Source organism: Falco naumanni, chromosome Z (genome assembly GCF_017639655.2).
Source record: "Falco naumanni isolate bFalNau1 chromosome Z, bFalNau1.pat, whole genome shotgun sequence".
NCBI lineage: Eukaryota > Metazoa > Chordata > Aves > Falconiformes > Falconidae > Falco > Falco naumanni.
The window spans coordinates 29,662,115-29,683,097 of record NC_054080.1 but is presented as its reverse complement, the minus strand read 5'-3'; the positions used below and the strand labels follow the sequence as shown (position 1 = coordinate 29,683,097).

Genomic DNA, 20,983 nt, shown 5'->3' with positions numbered 1-20,983 from the left:
CACGTTTTACTTTCTCTGTGGGATGGAAAATGAGAATGGAAAATGAGTAAGTTTCTTGAACACACTTGTACTCTCAGTCCAACTAAGATAAGAAGATAAGTATCATCGAAGATGTAATTTCCCATTTCAAATGCTTGTCCTCATGATTTCAGGCAGTAAAAATAAAACTTCAAGTGATGTAAAAGACTTCAATGAAATGACAACTGATCAGACCCAAAATACCTTTTCATCTTAAAATCATTCACATAAACCTAGTGTCCTTTTCTAGTGCTATATAAGATAAACAAACCTAGTTACCTTCTCTTCCTTTACTTCTTTCTGTGTAGATTCTTTAACTTTGTTTTCTCTCTTTTCTTTAATATCTTTTTCTTTTAATTCTTTCTTATCCTCTTTTTCTTTTTTCTCCCTTTTCAAATCCCTCTTATTTTCCTTTTCTTTTGTCTCTCTCTTTTCTTCAGCTTCCTTCTTTATACCAATATCTGGCTCAGGCTTTTCTTCATTTTCTTTTTCTGCTTTAATTTTTTTATGTGGATGTTTCACTGAAACAATCTCATCCTGCAATATGCAAGCATATATGTCACATAAAACTGAGTTCCTATCTATACCGGTTTTGTAGCTATCAAAATTAAAACATACTTTTTATTTGTGCATTTTCTTCTTTTTGGATATAGATTTAACACCTCATCAAATACATCTGAATGCCATTGTAAAGAAGGATGAGAACTACTCATTTCCTTGATGTGACAAAGCAAGTACTGATTTGGCAGTGGTAGTGAGAAATTATGTCAATTTAACTTAGAATTAACTTAGAATTCTGTCCCTCTGTAGGGTAGTTTAGCTAAAAACTGTAAGGAAGTAGGTCTCAAAACTGAGCTGATTGCTCGGGACACTCAAGTGATGGGGATGTTAGAAGACCTCTGTTCTAGTTAGCTTTGCCCCAGTAACCCTTTACCAATCCCATATTAAACATTCACAGGACAAGGTAACAGAGTCCCAGCTTTTTCCAGATGTGTTCTTTTTACTAGGCCTAAAAAGAAAGGTCTTAGTTGCAGATTGTCTGATAGGGCCCATTTAATTATCTGAAGGTTAATAGAATGACACTCCACTGGTCTTTATAATACTCACAAGGTTTGAGGTGGAAACTCAAACCCTTATAGACAATAGAAAAATACTACAGTAAGTAACAAAAGTGTTCAGGTGCAAAAATGATTATCTTTGCAATTAGTTGAATACACCCTGGAAAGGCATATATAGAATCCATTGCAGAAAAACAGATAAAAGAATGCCTAATACATGGATCTGAACAAGTTACTTAGATGAGGTACCAAGTAATCAGCCCAAGCAGGACTTCAGTATTTAGGTATGATGGAAACTTCCCAGCAAAAATCCAATGACTTCAAGAGTTTCCTGAATATTCTAGAGGTTAAACAGATACATTTTAAATATCGCACACACTACAGCAGCTGAGTAGCTAAAGCCAACCGCTTAGGTGGTTAAATCCCATTCTTGTATATAGTCCAGCTTTCAGAAATGCAATTGTTAGTCTGTGTCCAAAAGCATTAAAATGATGAATATCTTTTATTAAACAGACAAAAGGGGACAGCATTCTAGGCACTTTCCCAAAACATAACGAGTCAATCAGCTGACTGGCAATGTCTTCTGTTGTGAGTGGAGATGTAGTCTAACACTGTTTTTTCAAGTAGTCTGAATACTGAATTTGCTTAGTTTTAGGATTCAGTTGCCAATGTTAATTTACTGGGAACTGTGACGACGCTCACAGTTCTTATCTTACATTCCAGACAAATTATTTTACCTATAAATATTAGTCAGTCTACACAATTTTTTTTTTTTATGTCTTTGCATTTTATTCTTCATAGTATAATTTAAATACATACATGCTTTAGTTAAAAATGACAGGGTTTTATAGATGTGTCATGGTACTTCTAAGCCTGACAGACTTAATTTTTTTTCATAAGGAGTGAGTTGACAATTACAATGGTTTGTAAAATTTAAAATTAGTTTACTTTAAATTTTAAAATTTAAAATTCAGTTTACTTAAACGAAGTAGTATTTTAATGATACATATAGATTTGCACTGATTTATGTGAACTACTTTCAAAATAAAATTAGCTTTGACATGACCCTAAACTTTACCTGAATTTTCATCTCTAGTGGTTTCTGCTGTGTGACAAATTTTAGAAATAAAAAAGACCCTATAGAAGTACTGGCCTAAAAGAAGTAACATCAGAAGTAACACAACAAGGCTAAATAGTTGGTTAAATAGACTTTTTGGATAACGAAATACATACACAGGAGCTTTCACATGCAAGTCTTGAAATACCATTTATTTCATGCTGCTCCTTCTAACTGACCTTGATTTTTTTTTGAGCCTGAATAAAAATTTTACCTGAAGCATCGCTATCAGTAGTTATAAAATATTAGCCAGAAACATTAGTTTTATAATTGTGTGTTACATTAGGCTTGCATTTCTAGCAGATACAATGCTGAATTCTTTAAAGAATGCTGAAACTAAGCAATGCCACTTGTAATTAGACCACGACAAGTTTTGTAATATAATTTGGAAAACTACTCGTAATTCTGCAGTTACTGGCTCATCATTACATTAAAACAGACAGTCTTCCATGTGCTTGTACTGATGCAACATCAGCCCTAGTGGCCACAGGAAAAGGATGACATTCAGATACTTCAATTTGATTAAGTCAAGCAGAATATACAATAGAATAGTTATCTTTACCACGTGAAAGATATTTACCTTGTTATCCTCATCATCATCTTCATCAGATTTTTCTGAAGGCTGTGGTGAAGAATCACTTTTTATTTCATCTTTTATTTTTGCAGCCTTTATCACCTTATTCTTCTTAGTTCTTGTTTTCCTCCTCTTTGAATTGCCCTGAATGCAAATTGGCCTCTTTAATACCTCTACTGACAAGAAACTTTGTACCACAGTTGCAAAAAAAGATTTATTGCCACTAATGACTGCCACTTTTATCAGGACTGGAGGCAGAGCATAGCACAACAGTGGCGAACACATACAAATAAAAGAATACTACAATATGAAACTCACAATTAATTTCTTGAGTTAATGTAATACAATATTAGCAATACAGAGTAATACTATATAACGAAAAAGAGCAGAACTAAAAAAGAAAAAGAATCAGCTGACATGCCTGTAAGTGTATGGTTTTTATCTCAGTAATGCATGCCAAATTTTACTTACTGCACCAGCAAGCCTTTGTGCTTCCTTCCTTGCAAGGTCTTTGTTCAGTAATTTAATGAGGTAGTCTGCACGGGTCTGTAACTGTTTCGCCTGGGGTTTCTTATCTGGATCATCAGGCAAAATCTGAGAAGAACAACAGTAGTATCACAGCTATGAGTACATACTACTAAGTTTAGAAGACGATAGCCTGGAGCACACAGGATAGAAAAAGCTGTGTGATAGAATGTGGAAAACAATCCACCTCAACTATACCTAGCAAATATGCCAGCATGCATGAAACAATGGAGAATTTCTTAAATATTTTCATTTCTCTCCAATTATGCAGCCAATGAAGAATCTTGGTGATGGCCTTACAGTTTCAAACTCACTCAAGAAACCAGTCTCTTATTTATATTTCCACTTTTATAGTTTACCTAAGAAATTCTGAGCTCCTATACCAGTCACCTACAGAACTCCTGGCTTTGCCTCAACTTCTAAATGCAAAACTCGCTACAGGTTATTGCAGATCCAAAGACATAAACAAATAGTTTCAAAAAACAGGCAAATTAACGGAAGGCAGGAGTAGGAATCATTATTAAATTAATTTGGATAAACCCCTGACTCTTCAAATCCCAAAGCCACAGGTTGCTGGCACTGTCATGAAGTTTACTTCATACCAGTCTTTTCCTCAATACCTGTTGCTCACTGTGGCTGAAGAGCTATTGCACTAATTCTAATACAGCTACTCTCATGTTGTGAGTGAAAGACAGCTTCAAGTGAAGAATCTGGGTATTATGTGGGAATGGGGAAACCAAATCCAATCTCTAGAAAAACCTTCCTTCCAAAAGTTCAAGAGCACAAAATGAACAAAAGCCAGAACATCTAAAATCAGAGAAGGAAACAACTGAAAATAAAAATTCAAATGACAGAGGTCCAACTGCATGAAAACATGACAATTGACTGCAAGAAGGCATCCTTCAACTGAATACACAAGATCTTGAAATCTAGTAATATACCACAAAAAAGATACTAAGAAACACAATTGACTTAAAATGTTCCTTCAATTTCAATTACCATATAATAAGCTCTCTCGGTCACTGTTCTCAGTTACATTATTACCTAAACAAAGTCCTTGATGAAGTGTTGTAGATTACTTACCTTCTGTGTTAAACTGAGATCAGGATCCATTTTTATCATTTCCCAGCTGCCATAACCATATTCATAGATGCCTATTAACAGATTGGAATCATCTTCCTTACCCCAATCTATATCGAAATGAGCAGCCTTGGTATGGCATGGGATGACATACCTAGCAGAAATAAATTAGAAATACAAATAAGTGATTTTTACTTCTGAAGCTTAGCCAAGGTGGAAGGGAACACACTAAAAGTGATGGAAGTAGAGTTGTTTTCTCTCCTAAGATGCCAGTATATTAAGGAAATTAATCTAAATATTTACTGTTGTATTTCCTTAAAATTTCTGTAAAATATTTATTGATATCAGCACTGAAATGTTTTTTAAAGCTGGTTAAGATTAACATACAAAGAATAGACATCTGTGGCCATGAGCTGCATCAGAGTTGGCTAACCATGAAAAAAATGAAAGCATAAATCATCATCCAAGTGTAACTGCTAAAGTAGATAGTTTAGGGATTGTGATACATAAGGTGGCAAGGGAAAATGTTCAGAAGATAGAAAAAACTACTGCTGTGCTGTGAAACATACTGCTTTCCTTTCAAGCAGAGGTGCCACGTACAGCAGCTCCTCAGCAAGTCTGAATCCTAGTCCTGATTATTATTAGCAACTGAACACAATTCCCAGTGAATACAATCGTGAAGCCAAAGCTGTTACTGGCTTCCACGGCAAGGGAAGAAAGAATGACGGATGTGGAGCAGGTTACTGCTGCCAGTCCTTACAAGGAATAGAGGGACAATGCTGTTGCAGTGTGTTTTGAATCAAAGTTGTCTGAAAAAAGTTAATAGAACTTTGAAAGTTTTCTACATTACTACTTCCTTAATAAAAAATAAAATAATAATAAAAAAATACCTTTTTCTCTCTTCTGGATCTGATGGAATGGATTTGTGCAGTGGTGCCAACTCTTCTTCGTGAGAGATGACTAGCTTTGCATTCACCTGTACTCCTGAGATTCGGAATGTTGGGCCTTTAACTTTCCCAAGTCTACCTCCTTAAAGTAAATTAAAAAGCTATTAAAATATTTACCTTTACAAATATCATACAGAAAAATCTAAAGAAAACAACTAAGACTGATGCTATAGCAGAAAACTTTCAATTATACTAAATGACCTTTTCTTAACCAAATGCCCAAATTAAGCTCCAGAATCAAAAGGTCTTTCAGATAATAAGATTAAATTTCACAGTAATTAAAAAACATGCTGCTTTCTCCAATGAAAATTCACACACAGGAAGAGGAAAAAAAATATCATACTGTAACACTTTACAATCCTCCAGCATGCCAACATTTTTGTTTATATTTTCCCCCAATAAAACTGTTTTCTGTTATGATATGAATGCAAGAATAATTAAGAACTCATTTTTATTGTCCCCCCAAGCCCCCTGAACACACTGTACCTGCTCTTTCTTGTCCAGATGAGTTGTCTTTTAAAGCTTTAATGCATCCATTATGTACAAGCTCTCCCAAACGTCTAAGATCTATCTCTGATTTATCAACTAGCTCAGCATCTCTAGCTACAGCATCTAACCTGTCATAAAACAAACACATATTTTTATAGCTCTGAAACTTTAGTAATTGTGAATGACTTCTTCAGACTTTGAAACTAGAGAAAAGTTCAGATAAGTTATCAGTCACCTGTACTTGCTATGCTGTGTATAGCTTTGATCCAAGACAAAAAAAAAAAAAAAAAAATCCAGTATCAGATGACAATACAGCAAGAACCGTAAAGGACCCTAATCCTACAGTGTTAAATTACATTACTGCACATTTCCTTAAAAAAGAAAAGGAGTCATTATATACAATATGTTCATATGGACTATAAAATATTTTTAAGGAAAATAAGGATGGGAAGTTTTTCTTAGAATTTGGAATAATAATCAAAGTTTAAAAATAAGAACTGACAATAAGGAAAATGCAAAACTAACTTCAACAGTCACAGTGAATAAACTGATAGGCTTTCAACAGGCTATCAAACAAGACAACTGAATGATTATCACCAATGAATTAAACAGGACACCATGTAAAGTATAAAGAGAGTTAAGTCCTGCAAATTGAAAGGTTTGCTGTGTGGCTGTTGGCACACATACCATACACGAAGAAAGGGAAGATATTAAGCTAAAGTCATGTTACATTCAAGGCAAAAAACTAGACACTATATTTTCTCTTCAGTCTAACGTTTCTTGGTATATTTTTAAATTTTTATGAAAACAAGGTTCCAAGTTCCTACACAAACAATAAACAAGTTTACCTTTCAAGCGGGCCACCAAATTTCTTGTAACTCTTGATAAACCTAGTAACAGAAAATAATTTTGCCATTTAAATGCATGCCTAACTAATTACACTGGTTTTAAAATTGTATTAATACAGTTACGCATCTTAGTGTAACACTATATGGACAATAAAAAACCAAGACAAAACAAAAAACTAGAGAGGGTAGAGCAGCTTAGTATAACCAGAAAACCCAAAGTCTGAGTTTTATTTAAGAACTGATTCAATATAACAATACAAGGTACAAATTATTTCAGAAATTGCTTTATTAATTTCACAAGACGGAAAATTCAGCAGCTGAATGTGTCTAATCATAAAAGTTTAATGTGGATTACAGTAAATGGAGATTATGTTATGCCCTATATAGTAAAAGGAGCAATTAGCAACAGGTGATCTGAAGACTCTGGAAAACACAGCATGAAAGATACTCTCTGTAGGCATGTGGTAAGAGATTGAAAGAAACTGGAGATACCTGGGATAGAAAGGAAATGAAATAAAAATAAAATCAAGATAATTAAAAAAAGAATGCCCCAACAATCAAGGCCTCAAACTGTTAGTGCAAGCACAAGAATAGTCTTGAAAAAAGTATCAATTTGCTGTGTTGTTAGATGAAATGGAAAGGGAAACAGGATCTTTTAAAGTTGTTTCTCTAACCAAAAGTATTTTTAAAGCTTTACAGCATTTTAGAGAAATATGCATACTTTCAGAAGCAAAGCATTTCATAAACTGAAAAAGGTAAACAACTCTTCCTCCCTCTACCTAAAGACTATTTTAGCAACAAATATCGAAACAACCTGTTGTACAACATTCAAATAGGGTTTCATATTTTTAGTTTGAAAAGGCATAATATAACATTAACACAACTACAGTGTCAAGAAGTTTAACAAGAAAACAAAATCCACTGAAATTTTTGTCGTTGTCACTAAGAAGATTTACACGTCCTTTCAGCACTGCAGTTTTTAGGTAATAGGATGGGAAGCAGAATGTTTGGCTTCTAAAAGAACACCTCACCCATTGTAACAACTGCCTTTTGAAATCTGTCTTCATGGGTTACAGGAATTAACAAGTTTAAAACAACCAAGAATATTTTTAAAACCTAATTTTATCCTTCATTAAAATGGGTTCAGATTTTTGACTGTTGACTGTCAGCACCACAAAGTACAAAAGATAAAATATTAAATGCCTAGAATAAAAAAAATTCTAAGAAATTCAGGTAAAACAGACTGCCTTCTGTACTTTCAAACTCCATAACTGTCGCGACGGAGGGAAGACACAGTCACTCAATATGAGTGATCAGCAGACTTCGTTTATTGTCCCTTACAGTCACCTTTTATGCCTTGTTATAATTAGCTCATACATATTATGAAATTTAAGCTCATTATTGGTTAGTTGCCTAAATACCAAGCCCGCCCCTAGTTTCTCTTCTGTAGTTATCTGTTCCCACCTGCAACATTCTTTTCCCACCGCAGTCTTCCTGTTATTTTGTAACTTTTGCTCTACTTCACCTAAGCTGAGAGCCATGTGCATTTTTGTCCAGCCAGCTGGACTGTGTCTATGAGACCTTTTTCAGCTAGCCAGTTATCCACATATAATAATAATAAAAAATTTACTTGTCCCTTTAAATATATGTGTCCCTCTATCTCTTACCGCCTGATCTCTGCATCACTAAATCCTTTGATATTTTCTCGAGGAATAGTTCGTGGTCTTCCACGTTTTTTTGGCCGTTTTCTTTCTGAGATGGAGTCACTATCAGATCCAGAGTATCTTCTGCTCCTACTGCGCCTCCCTTCACTTCCATTAAAGCTGATCTGGAATTTCAAAATATGCAGTTCAAAGCCAGGTGATTAACAAACATAAATAAATTTTTGCCTACTCTGAAAAAAATATGTGTTCAGAAAAGTGGGAAAAAAACCTCAAACCTGACAACAACAACCACCAAACAAATCAACAGCAAAATAAAAGAACAAGTCAGTAAGAACTGTAAACAGTAAAAAAAAAAAACGAAACAGTAAGAAGTAAAAAAACACACCTGTTTTGCACAGTTTCTCATCCTTGGAAGCATATATATTTCTTCAAGTTCCTTTTGTCTTTCCTCCTCTTCTATTCGTCGTCGCTGGACTTCCGGAATGATTTCTTCCCAATTTCTTGAATTTCTTTCTGGTTCCAACTCAATATCATCTTCATCCATATTGGAAAAGTTGGCCACCTTGTATATCAGAATACATGTATTCTTATCAAACCAATACACGACTATTTGAAAAAGACTAAGCAGCTAATATTTTAGGAAAACAAAGGTCTAGATGGCAAATTTTTTGCATTTACACATTTTATCTATTTTTATATATGCTATTATTTTATATAGAACATACATATACAAAATGCTTCATAAAACACTGTCTCTAATGAAAGTATTTTCATTGATTTACGAAACGGACAGAGACTCCATGCAACATGCACTAAGATGAGAAATGATAAGAATGTTTCTCCTCCTTTAAAAGGTGTTAACTAATACAGATGCATAATGAAATGCCTCCCCAATAGTTGTACGAGTGCTGTTTAACTTCCTTCAAAATATGGCTAACAACATCTGAATACCTGAGTTAATGTGAAACTATAATAATGTAAGACTAACCAAACATTAATGTAGGAATCAAAATCCATTGCAAATAAACAATCATCAGGGAAGCTATTTAATAATCTACTGATCTAAAAAAATACATCACGCTCTGCATTTCTTTTGCACCCAGGTAATAGTATGTTTAACTGATAACACTTAAAATACTTGGCATTCAAGTCCACTTCAGGGCTAAAAGCTATATTGAGAAGTCATCGACTAAGAAATGTAAACTTTGTGTTCTGCATTCAAGGGTACTACAGCTGCTTAACAGAAAAGGCAGTAAATAAAACACAAAATTAGCAAAATACATCATGTAGTTTTAAATGTTTATACTATTGGTAGGTATCCTGTATAGGTGAAAAGACATTTTATTAGGAAGAGACACAGAGTTGACTTACTGAGGCATCTCATAAAAATGAAGAGATGGACAGGTACTCAAAAGCAAAATAGTACTGTTTATAAAGGAAAGTGTAATCATGGCAGGAGAGAGGTAAGACAGCAATACCTTGAACTGTGAAAGCAACTCATCTCCTACAGTTAATGGACCTGGCTCATTTTCCCGTGTTTCAGCCCTCTTCAAGATTTCATCTATATCCATTTCCTAAAAAAGAAGACGTTTCTCTTTACAGTGAAATAATTCATACATATTTTCAGTAGTTTTATCTACCCTAGTCCAGAAACACTACTTACCTGGGGTTCCTGTTCTTCCCCTTCAGGTTCTTTAAATAGTTCCTCAGCACCAAATTTCAGAATTGCTGATAACTCCTCCTTATTAAAAGGCGTTGAGCTGAAATAAAGGATGTTTCAGGAAAAAGTTATCTTAGTAACTTGATAAAGTTCTCTATGATCATCAGTCAGTAAAGCTTTCTTTTTACTGTTAAATAATAAAAAAATGTTATGAATATATTAAAATAAAAAATAATCTTATAAATATATTAAAATATTAATTAATTACATTTAAGAAATATATATAACACGTGAATAAATATCTATTAAGACAATATACTTTGCATCTTTACTTAGTTAACTTTATTTTACCTTTTATTAAACAAGTGCAATAACTTAAACTTTTTACTTACTTGTCAAATATACTTAAGGGTAAACTAGTATAGAAATAAATACAAATATACCTTGAAGGAGTAGAGCCTGTATGTAGTACAGTTTTCCCCGTAGTGTCCATTCTCTGAATTACTAAATGATCTAACACCATCTTTTTCTTGGCTCTTTCAAGAATATCTTCTTCTACTGATCCTTTTGTGACTAGTCGATAAATATTAACCTAGGTACATTTTAAAAAAGTAAGCAACAACAAGGAGAAATCTCAGTCTTCACTACGTATATTCTGAATTGACTGGTTTCAAATATGAAATACTAGTTCCATCATGTTACCACAGTCTTAGCATTTTAAAAAAACAGAAAAATAAACTTGGACCTGTCTTGTCTTAAACTTGATTTGCCACAGGCAAAACTGTCTTATTTCCAATTACTGTTGTATGTCTTCTGCAAGAATGAAACCTGAACAGAATTTAAAAATATTTAAGCAAGGGGGATGCACCTGATGCAACAGTTATTTTCTAGAATGACATGATGCCAATGTGGGACAACTGGGAATGTGGGACAGACAGTCCCATAACTCCTCTCTCTATCTCTCCCATCCATATACCACAGTTGCCATATTATCTCTCCATATAGGGAGATTTTTTAAAAAAGTTAAATGAGCACTACTAACATTTTTAGACATATGCATAAAGTATTAGTTATCCTCAAAAATGCAACAACAATGAAGAGTACAGTGAGAGGAAAGCTACTGTACAGAACCCTCCTTCAGGTCTGGAGCTTAAAGCTGAATGTGCATACCTGTTTCTTCTGCCCAATCCTATGCGCTCTGGCCTGCGCTTGCAGATCATTCTGTGGATTCCAGTCAGAATCAAATATAACTACTGTGTCAGCGGATGCCAAATTGATACCTAATCCTCCAGCTCTGGTAGACAGTAAAAAGCAGAAGTCCTGAAATCATAAAATAAGAAATACTTTCATACACAATAACAGTCCTAGTCTCAAATGAACCAGTATGACGCTTGTTTATGTGGTATGTGGTGCAGTCGTATCATATACTACCACTTCCATAATTGTTGTATATCTAAAGCTTCTTTAAGTATAAAGTAAACATTGATATTGGTGTGTTTTGTAAATTGTTACTGACTTCTCAACAGTTTAAAGGAAGCAGCATCCTAGTAGATGATCACAGGCCAAAAAAATCCCAACCAAACAACAGACTGGCCAAGAAGTACTCCTGTTAAAGCCTTGTATGTTACAAAGTCCCTCTACCACGCCCCCTGCCCCAAGCCCTGGAAGGCTAAGCAGCCATGCCAAAGCAGGGAAGATGCTTGAGCCTACAAGTAACTGGTTCAGACAGGAAGGAAAAGCCTTCTGCCAAGTTCAATGCTGTTCAACATATTCATGAATAATACGAAAAACCAAAACACAGCACTGCACCAGCTACTAAAAAGAAAATTATCTCAGCTGAAACCAGGACAATGATAAGCAAGGTGAAAAAGCCTGCAGATGATACAGAATTCTTCATTCACAGACAAGTATGAAAGACTGCAGAAGGATCTTGAGAAATGCAATAAAACAACATATAAAATTCAGTTACAGGAAATAGCACACTGTTACACTCAGGAATGAGTCCTGAGAATTGTGTTAGAAATTTCCATGTACCCCTTAGCTCAGCAATGGCCAAAAACTGTAGAGAATGTTCTAAATTTTTAGGAAAGGAGTTTAAAAACAAACAAACAAACAAACAACAAAAACCAAATAAAACAAAACATAATTTTGCTGCTGCACAAATGCATAGTTTGCCTCCATTTTTAAAATGCATGATATATAAATTCCTCTTAAACTCAAAAAATGTACAGTGTACCTGTAAAGATTTCAGAAAAAGGCAACAATGCCTCTATGAGAAATTTGAAACAATTAACTTCTGTATGTAACAAATATCTGAAGTTCACATTATGGAGTTAAGTCCTTCTCCCTGCATCACAGCAGAAACAAGCTCAGCAACTGACAAGTGCTACCCTTCATTTTCTGTTAAAAAAAAAAAAAAAAAAAACCACCACCCCCCCAAAAAAAATAAACCACCCAAACCCAAACAAAACAACCTCCCCTCCCCCAAATATGCCTTTGGGGGATTTAAGCTGATCAAAGATATGGAACGGCTTACATATAAGGAATGCTAAATAAGCTACAAATCTTCCAACTCAGAAAAGATTTGAAACAGGCACCTATATATTTACAGGTTGCTCACAAAGAACTGCTAGAAATCAATTCTTCACTATTTCTTCCAGGGCAAATAAGTAGGTGGCAACAAATAAAAATAACAAAAGCCACATTTGAAACAATTAATGATGGCTGTCCATGCAAGAATAGACACGTTAGTCCCACCCGCTGCCAAAGGATGTTTTTGATGCTAATTGCTTCTGTAAGGTCAGTGCTCTTGTAAACATTGTTGGGTTAGATTCTACACAGGAACAAAGGTGAGGTTAGATTTCTGCAGCATTTATATAGTAATTCAAATTACTTTGATAAAAAGTGCAGGAGGGGGCCTGCAAATCAGGACCATAAAGTGGCAATCAGTCAGCTGAAAGGAATGTGCTCAAGCTCTTAGGCCACAAACCCTGGGAGGACAAGGAATGTGAATAGATAACAATCAACAGGGTGAGTCATGCCGGGAATGAGGAATGGATGGTGTGAAGGAGAGGTAACACCTTGCTGTTAATTGATGGAAAGTGTCCTTTGTTTGTAGTTAACCACCCATCAGGGATTGCCTAGTATGCAATGCTTAGCTTAAAGAACCAATCTGTTTAAAGCGCGCAGCTTCTGAAAACATATATCAATTCGTGATTGTGTACAATAAATGGACATTTGCTTGCATCAAGCAGTGTCCCGTCTCTTCATTCGCCGCAAAAAAGCTTCAGAAAAAAAATTATAGATACAGAACTGCTTACCATTTTTACGTTACGTGTTTTCTACTTAAGAGAAAAAAGTAGATGTAAACCTTATAGTCTAAGCAATAACAATGAATTTTCAACCCTATTGATATAATCCTCACTTTTCTCAAGCCTTTATTTTTTGTGCAATGTTTCTTTACATTTCTTGAAAAAAAATAAAACTTATTCCTTAGGGAAAAAATGCCATACCTCTGATCCTTCTGCATTAAAATGATCCAACGCTTGTTTCCTCAATTCCCCTTTAATTGATCCATCAAGCCTCTAGAGAGATTGAACAGTGCAGTTAAAAAGTAATTCTTATATTCAAAATAACAGCAACTTGAATTTTCACCTGCCAAAACCATTATGTGAAGGAAAAGAGTAACGCAACACTTGATGTATTTTTTTTAATTCACCTGTTTAATTTCAAAATACTACTTAGCACATAACAAGTGCTAGTCTTTCTAGAAAAAGAACAAATTTTCTTACATCTTTTCTTAACCAAAGTGGTAAAGATCACATATCACAAAACAGCTGAGGTTGGAAGGGACCTCTGGAGGTCAACTTGTCTAACTCCCCTACTCAGATGGGGACAGCTAAAGCAGGTTGCCCAAGGTCTTGTCCACATGGCTTTTAAATGTTACAGAGGATGGAGATTCTGCAACTTCTGGACAACTTGTTACGTTGCTCTGTAATCCTCAGAGTAAAGAAAATACTCTTGTATTCAAGATCAAAGCTTCATGGCTACTACTACCAAGATTCTTACCTGAAAGGGAAACTGACGATACTTCAGATATTCTGCTAGGATATCCAGCATCCTCACCATCTGTGAGAAAATCAGAACTCTGTTGCCACGTTCTCGCAGACGAATCAGTAGCTTGTCAAGAAGGATTAGTTTCCCACTGCTACGTATTAAATGCTACAAAAAGCAAGAAATATATATTACAAAGTAAGTTCATCACTAATACACATTGCAGTTGGTTAGACATTTGAGGTTTGCTTTTCTTTGTATTGCTGTTGAAAGGAAAAAAAGGCAAATTCTGACATTCCTTAAGAATTTCATAGTTTAACACATGAATATAATATACAGTGTCCTAGAAGTTAAAAAAAGCCAACCAAAACAAAAACCCCACCAAATCCATATGACCATAAGACACTACTGCTATATAAATTTACTGGTATGCAGCATTAACTGAACATAAAAGTTTACTCTGATTTTAGTTTAGTTGATTCTAACTGAAATCAACAGAATTACTAACTCACGTATTTTTAAAAGAAATGCATTGTTCAGTTCCCTCTCAAAGTCACATCTTAACATCTCATCAAAACATGACTATATGGGCTTAAAAACTTAACGAGTTGTGATGTAGGCCCAAGTCCTCATCTGCCAAGTAAAAAATAAAATTTGTTAACCAATAAAATATAACAATGAGAAAAAGCTATCTTAGTTCTACTTGCTCTTCATTTCCCATCTTTTGAAGAGAAATAGGTACTGCTGTTTAACTCCCTGAGTATTTTTAAAGAAAGCCCATCAATCAAGTTTCTCAGGCAAGATAAAGTGAGAGAATTCTTGTTCGTGGTGCCTAACACTGTAACCCACCTAAAGCCTGTTAAGCCTTCTCAGCTCCAGTGTGAAATTTAGTGTTGAAAACATTACGTCCCTTTACGTGAAGATGCTTAGACAGAATTTGGGAGGATGCTAAATTCTGAGTTAGCTGCTTTTATTCTTTATGTCAGAAAGGAAGAGGACATTTGTCACCGCACAAACTAGTGGCTTTGAGAAGGTATTTAAATTACCAACTTGAAAACTTCCAGAAAAAAAAAAATACCATCTTTAAGAAACATTTGTGTTGGTATAAACTGCATCAACAACAGCAGCCTTATCTGTTGCTGTGCTTCTCAACAGTTTTAGTACAAATACCAGTTAACCTTAAAAAAAAAAAAAAACAACAAAAACACACCACCAACAGAACAGACCATCTTTAGTAGTGATGGTAATTGTTTTCATCTGTTACAACAACAATGACAAAATCAGACTGAACTTTGGATGCTTGTTACTTTCATTTCTTTTCACTTTGGTTGTTTGCAGGCATACAGAGAACAATATTTGGCTATAAAAAATAATAAAAGCATTCTGCAGATGACATTCCGCTATCACATAGGTTGCTGGTGTATCACTGCCAGTCACATGCATTTCCACTCACATTACGTTTACCAGCTTAGCTGCTTCATTTCACTTAGGTTTAAAATAGGTCTTAAGCTTATTTTGCATGAAAATACACAACCTGTTTAAAACCGTTTTCTTTTTACTTTGATTGTAATTAAAATCAGTGACATTTAGTCAATTATCTGTCAATTATTTGGTTCAAAATAAGATATAAAAATCAAGTCACTTACCTGTAAAACCCAGGATGCACATTTTCCAGAGAACCTGTTTTTATTTAATACACTTCAGTAAGAGGTAGTAAACTACCAGAGCACTTATATGTAAACATTGCAAATATGAAACAGAACTTTTTTTAAAATTATTACTAAGAAGTGACATTACCTGTAAGGCCTCCTGTTTATTATAGAATTCATTATCATCTGGTGGCTTAATGAGGTAGCAATGGTTACAACACTTCTTGAGTTCCATCATGATGTTCAAAAAGCCCGAGGTACTGCCTTTTGAACCTTTACTGAGGGCTTTATAATTCCTAGTTAAAATCCACCTATGATATAAGATGTACAATGTAAGTAATTTCTAACCATATGTGGAAGCAACAGATGTAAGTTCTCAAAATATAAACAAGCTAAAGAAAAACAGCAGCTCCCAAATGAATGTAGAAACATGCCAAACTAGAGAAGCTACATGAATAGACATTAGACCAGTATTCTTAAGCCCCTGCAGCATAAAGTTTTACTGCTGTGAAATCCTAGAAGCCTCAAGTTCAAACTGCATTATAAAAACTATTATGCTTCAGTAAATTGCACATAGACATATCACTAAAACAGCACAATTTCTAAAAACTGATGTTTCTTACTTGTAATATTGTTTCTGCAATGCACTCATTTCCATCCTCAGAATTTGCTCAACTTTAGCAGGTAAAGACTTTTCTACATCTTTTTTAACTCTTCTCAGCAGAAATGGTTCCAGTTCTTTGTGAAGACTTGCATAACCGTATTCTCTCCCTTTGCCATGTTCCTCTTCAAAATCTTCCCAGGAGGAAAACCTTCAACATAATAGAAAATACGCACAAAACAGTGACATACTGCAACTGAAGCAGCAAAACTCAAGTAGAGAGATAACACAAAGAATGCATATAAATATATCACAAAAGCAAACACACATTTGGATTTCTTCCTCACTCCCTTCTGTTTAATTTATCCAATTTCTGAATTTTCATCTTACAAGAAATTCCAAATATTTTGACTGTAAATAGAGGAAGGGGATTTTCCAAAAACATTTACAGAATGAAAACTACTGAATTTTAACCTCCCCAGCTGAAACCCAACATTTCTCTTCTTCCACAAGGATACTCACTTAGATGGTTGCAGAACTTCCATTATTACATTTATCAAGAGCAGCGCAAAAAAAACCCCAGCTGCGTGGCTGGAAAGTGTGCAAGAGAATAAGCGACTACTTAATGTATGTTTTGCAGCTTCTATGGTCTAGCAGAAGCATAACTAACCTCTGCGCTAACAGCCTCGAAGAACAGACTATGATCCAATGAAGAATGGGTACTAGACCACAGTGTCTTTGCTCATAAGGTTCTGAAGAAGTCAGTACAATCCATAGCTCAAACTAGAGCTACAGCGCTTGACACCTACAGTATGTCTGACAGGAATGTGCTTTCCACACATGAGCTCTATTTTATCTTACATAGAAACAGAGGTCATAAAAGATAAGGTCAATGCAGTAAACTTACTGCATGCAAACCATATAGGAAAAACAGATATCTGACTGAGCTACAGGATACTGGGCATCTTGGTACAAAGTTGTTTTCAGTAACAGTATTAATAGAACATTTGCCATTCTATTTCCCAAGAGTAAATCCGTACTTTTTTCCTCTTAGGCTAAGATGAAGCTTTTGGTCCAGGTTCTGAACCATACACCAATCCATCATTTTTATGAGTTGCTAAAATAGAAAAAGTTGCTACCAGTGTTATTTATCAGGAGCAGCATGAAAAAAATACATGCATCTACTTTATATAGAATATTTAAATTACCTTTCAGTATGATCCTCTACTTCTATTGATTCTCAAATCACTACACTATTTCACCATAATAAACCTGACCAAAAAAAATGTTAAAATGTGTCATGTAAAATTCCTTACTTTTCTGGCATGATGAAGTGCAACAAAGACCAGAGCTCTTTGAGAGAGTTTTGCAGAGGGGTTCCAGTAATAAGAAGACGATGGTTAGACTTAAAGTCTATTAAAGTCTTGTACAGAAGAGAGTCGTCATTTTTTAAACGATGAGCTTCATCAACTCCTATGAATGCCCAATTCAGACCACCAAGGAACGACTTAAAGAAATGGAGGAGATGGAACATTATACAAATAAACACGTTGCATAACTTCCCACATTTTATAATCAAGCTATAAACACCATCACTTCCTGGTTTGTTTTAATAACATATGGACTGCTATATGTTTTCATAACAATTATGGATTTTACATTTGTCAGATTCAATGAAAGGCTAAGCAAGCATCCTAAGAAAGCATAAATAAGGTTTAAAAGGAAAAAAAAATGGCCAAAAGTCTGACCCACATTGATTTTACATAACAAAAAGAAAAAAAAATCACTATCGGTCTCTTCTTCCCAGCATGTACAACCAAACAAACCAAAAATGTTCTGTTTCCTGATGATCTATAAAAATTTCCATTTAGCATTAGAAGGCTCAACAATAACTCTGTGTACCACCACTATGAAGACAGTATTAATATATGTACACATACTACTGTATGCACAATAATAAAGGAAAACTATACGGGATTTCAGAGTTCTGTATCATGTTTGGGGTTAGGTTCTTTTCAGTTTATTGATGGTGGTCTGCAAAGAAGTAGAGCTCTTTAAGATGGGAGATAATTACAATAATGAGAATCCCAAGCAAACTGGAGAAAAAGAAGTGTTACTCACTTAAAGTAATGGAAAAAGGCTGAAAGCCTCACCACACACATAGAAAATGTAGAGGTGCTTAAAAAAATAAAACAAAAAAACCACACACACACACACACAAAAAAACCAAACCTAAACCATGCACTGTCATAGTTCCAGAAGAAAAGCTGTTACACCTTCCATAAATTTAATGGCCCACAACCAAGTACATGCAAGCCGAAAGACAGTTTTACACTGGTGAAATGATTTTTATCTCCCTGAAGTGTGATTACCTTATCCTTCAGCAAAATTTCATAGGTTGTTAGAAGTATGTTAAATTTTAATCGTTTGGTTTGTGGATGCATCCATTCATGAGTTCTTATCTACGAAAAGAATCAAATGAACTATAAGTCAAAGAAAAAACCAGTCTTGCTGACTGGGATGAATTTAAGTACTGCAGCAATATTAATGTTTAATGACATACAATAATATGATCACAAAAGAGAAGCACAACATATTAACATACACAAGACTGAACTTCCCACCTGTCTAAGCACTCCACAAATATTTTGCTTAGACTTCTGAATAAACAGCAAAAAACTTCTACAAAACATTTTTTACTTTAATGGATAAGCTTACTAACATTCAGAACACACATTAAGAAAACAAACCAATCATCTTTCAGGAAATCATGACTGGCTTGCTTACCTATTTATTTTTACTATATACACCTAAATAATCATGACAGACGATAATTTGTTTTCAAATGCAAGACCAAATTTTTAATCCTGTTCACTATTAAGCAGAAATGACATCTTCCACACACACTTTTATCAGATGAAAATCTAAGCTTTCAATTTGCATCTTAAATACATAGTGTTTCAGGAAGTATTTGATCAGTCCTAACCAAAATATTGGAGATTAGCAGAGGATAGGAATATGAAGTGAGTCTTGTTTATCTACAGGCCTTTCCAATGATGGAGAGAAATACTTACCATGTTTCTGCTAGTTATATCTCCTAAGTAAACCACAGAATTCATCTGAGGAGCCCAAGTTTGAATCTCTCTTTGCCAAGATGTCAAGGTAGAAAGCGGCACAACCAGCAAGAAAGGCCCATACAACTGATGTTCATGAAACAGGTAGTTCAGAAAAGAAATTGTTTGTATTGTTTTACCCAGACCCATTTCATCCGCAAGAATACAGCTATTCCCTCTAAAAATAAAATAATAAAAAAAAAAATTAGATTTAGGGGATATGTAATGAGGGAGAGGCATTGGAGAAAAAAATTACTTTTTGAGCATAAAGACCATTCCTACAAGTTTTCAAAATTTTGAAACTATACATCTTGAAGAAATGTATTTCCTTTGTTTTTCAATAAAAACAATTTCCAATTGCCCACCCCTACTTGAATTAAATTAACAAGATTAACAAAAAAGTTGCAAGCATTCCTCATGAGTCTTACTTTTAGAAGTGTAACATTTACGTTGACATTTCAGAAGAGTTTGCTTTGGATTTTCTGGCCTGAATGTTTTTAGGTTTGTTGTTCAAAAATATGACTTACCTCTACATGAAATTGAAAGCAAAGCAACAAAAAGCTTAGCTGTTTTTTGAGAACAGCCACGAAATTATAAGCTTTGGTACTACTTAGACCAAAAGCACTCCCCTCAGACCTCTACTTTGAGCTTACTTTATGAAACCCTCTACCTTCAAAGCAAAATACAGAAAAATCTATTTCAAACTTTTACAAATACTTACAGTTTACACACAAAAAAACTTATTTCAGACTGTACTTACTTGCACCATGAGTGAGCAAGCCAATTCAAACCATTTAACTGATAATCTCTTAACTCCAAACCTTCATGTCCTCCAATGTAGGATGGTTGCTTCTTTAATGCAACAAACCTTGGCCTCTGTTTTAGAACCTGTCAGAAGCAAATTGATCATCAGTCCTACTACTGACTGAAGTTACCAAAATGTCTTCCTACAGAAAAAAAAAGCAGTAGGGATCTGCTGGGTCACAAGTCTACTCTTCACGAATCAACGAAAACTAGGCCATATAAAAACACAAGCAATTTCCAAGTTGAAATTAGTTTGATTGCTAATATAAATTTCATAATAGGAGTGACATTGCCTCACTCAAGACTTTACTTTTAAAATAAACTACAATACTAAACAAGCCCATCTTTGAAAGCCAGTAAAAATGTAGGGGACTGGTATATACAAAAACCTACTCTTAGTAGTGATATTTTCCATATATATTACTATATATATTTATTAATATTCTGAACAACCTTCAAAAAATATTTCATAATATGTATCACCTCTCTGAATTCATATAAGACTTTCACATTTTAACTATCACTACTGATGTGGTGGCTTGAACCTGGCCAGCAGCTAAGCTGCTGTCCAGTTGCTTACTCACTCCCCATCCCAGTGGGACACGGGAGAGAACTGAAAGAGTGAAAGTGAGAAAAACTTGTGGGTCAAAATAAACAGCCTACTGGGTGAAGTAAAAAACCCAACCAATCAAAACAAAACCCCACAACCAAAAAAAAAAAAAAAAACAAAAAACAACACAAAAGTGACAGAAAGGGACTGACACGTTAATTTACCAGCAGACT

The 20,983-nt window shown here is 34.6% G+C and overlaps 1 protein-coding gene across 6 annotated transcripts in view; it reads right to left on the bottom strand.

The window, feature by feature from the left end:
- The window catches only part of CHD1 (chromodomain helicase DNA binding protein 1), a 55,277-nt gene that overhangs the window by 7,594 nt on the left and 26,700 nt on the right, over positions 1-20,983 (bottom strand). For 5 of the 6 annotated variants that reach the window (XM_040579192.1, XM_040579190.1, XM_040579194.1 and 2 more), the window contains 21 exons: positions 20,157-20,284; positions 19,358-19,574; positions 18,656-18,745; positions 17,600-17,790; positions 16,306-16,494; positions 15,831-15,993; positions 14,049-14,201; positions 13,493-13,564; positions 11,151-11,300; positions 10,424-10,572; positions 9,984-10,080; positions 9,799-9,894; positions 8,706-8,882; positions 8,324-8,484; positions 6,657-6,698; positions 5,806-5,936; positions 5,263-5,401; positions 4,376-4,526; positions 3,239-3,361; positions 2,774-2,911; positions 298-555 (listed from right to left, as the gene is read on the bottom strand). In XM_040579192.1, the coding sequence (XP_040435126.1) occupies positions 298-555; positions 2,774-2,911; positions 3,239-3,361; positions 4,376-4,526; positions 5,263-5,401; positions 5,806-5,936; positions 6,657-6,698; positions 8,324-8,484; positions 8,706-8,882; positions 9,799-9,894; positions 9,984-10,080; positions 10,424-10,572; positions 11,151-11,300; positions 13,493-13,564; positions 14,049-14,201; positions 15,831-15,993; positions 16,306-16,494; positions 17,600-17,790; positions 18,656-18,745; positions 19,358-19,574; positions 20,157-20,284 (3,015 nt within the window). The remainder of the gene's footprint in view (positions 1-297; positions 556-2,773; positions 2,912-3,238; positions 3,362-4,375; positions 4,527-5,262; positions 5,402-5,805; positions 5,937-6,656; positions 6,699-8,323; positions 8,485-8,705; positions 8,883-9,798; positions 9,895-9,983; positions 10,081-10,423; positions 10,573-11,150; positions 11,301-13,492; positions 13,565-14,048; positions 14,202-15,830; positions 15,994-16,305; positions 16,495-17,599; positions 17,791-18,655; positions 18,746-19,357; positions 19,575-20,156; positions 20,285-20,983) is intronic. The other variant, XM_040579196.1, reaches the window with a different exon arrangement.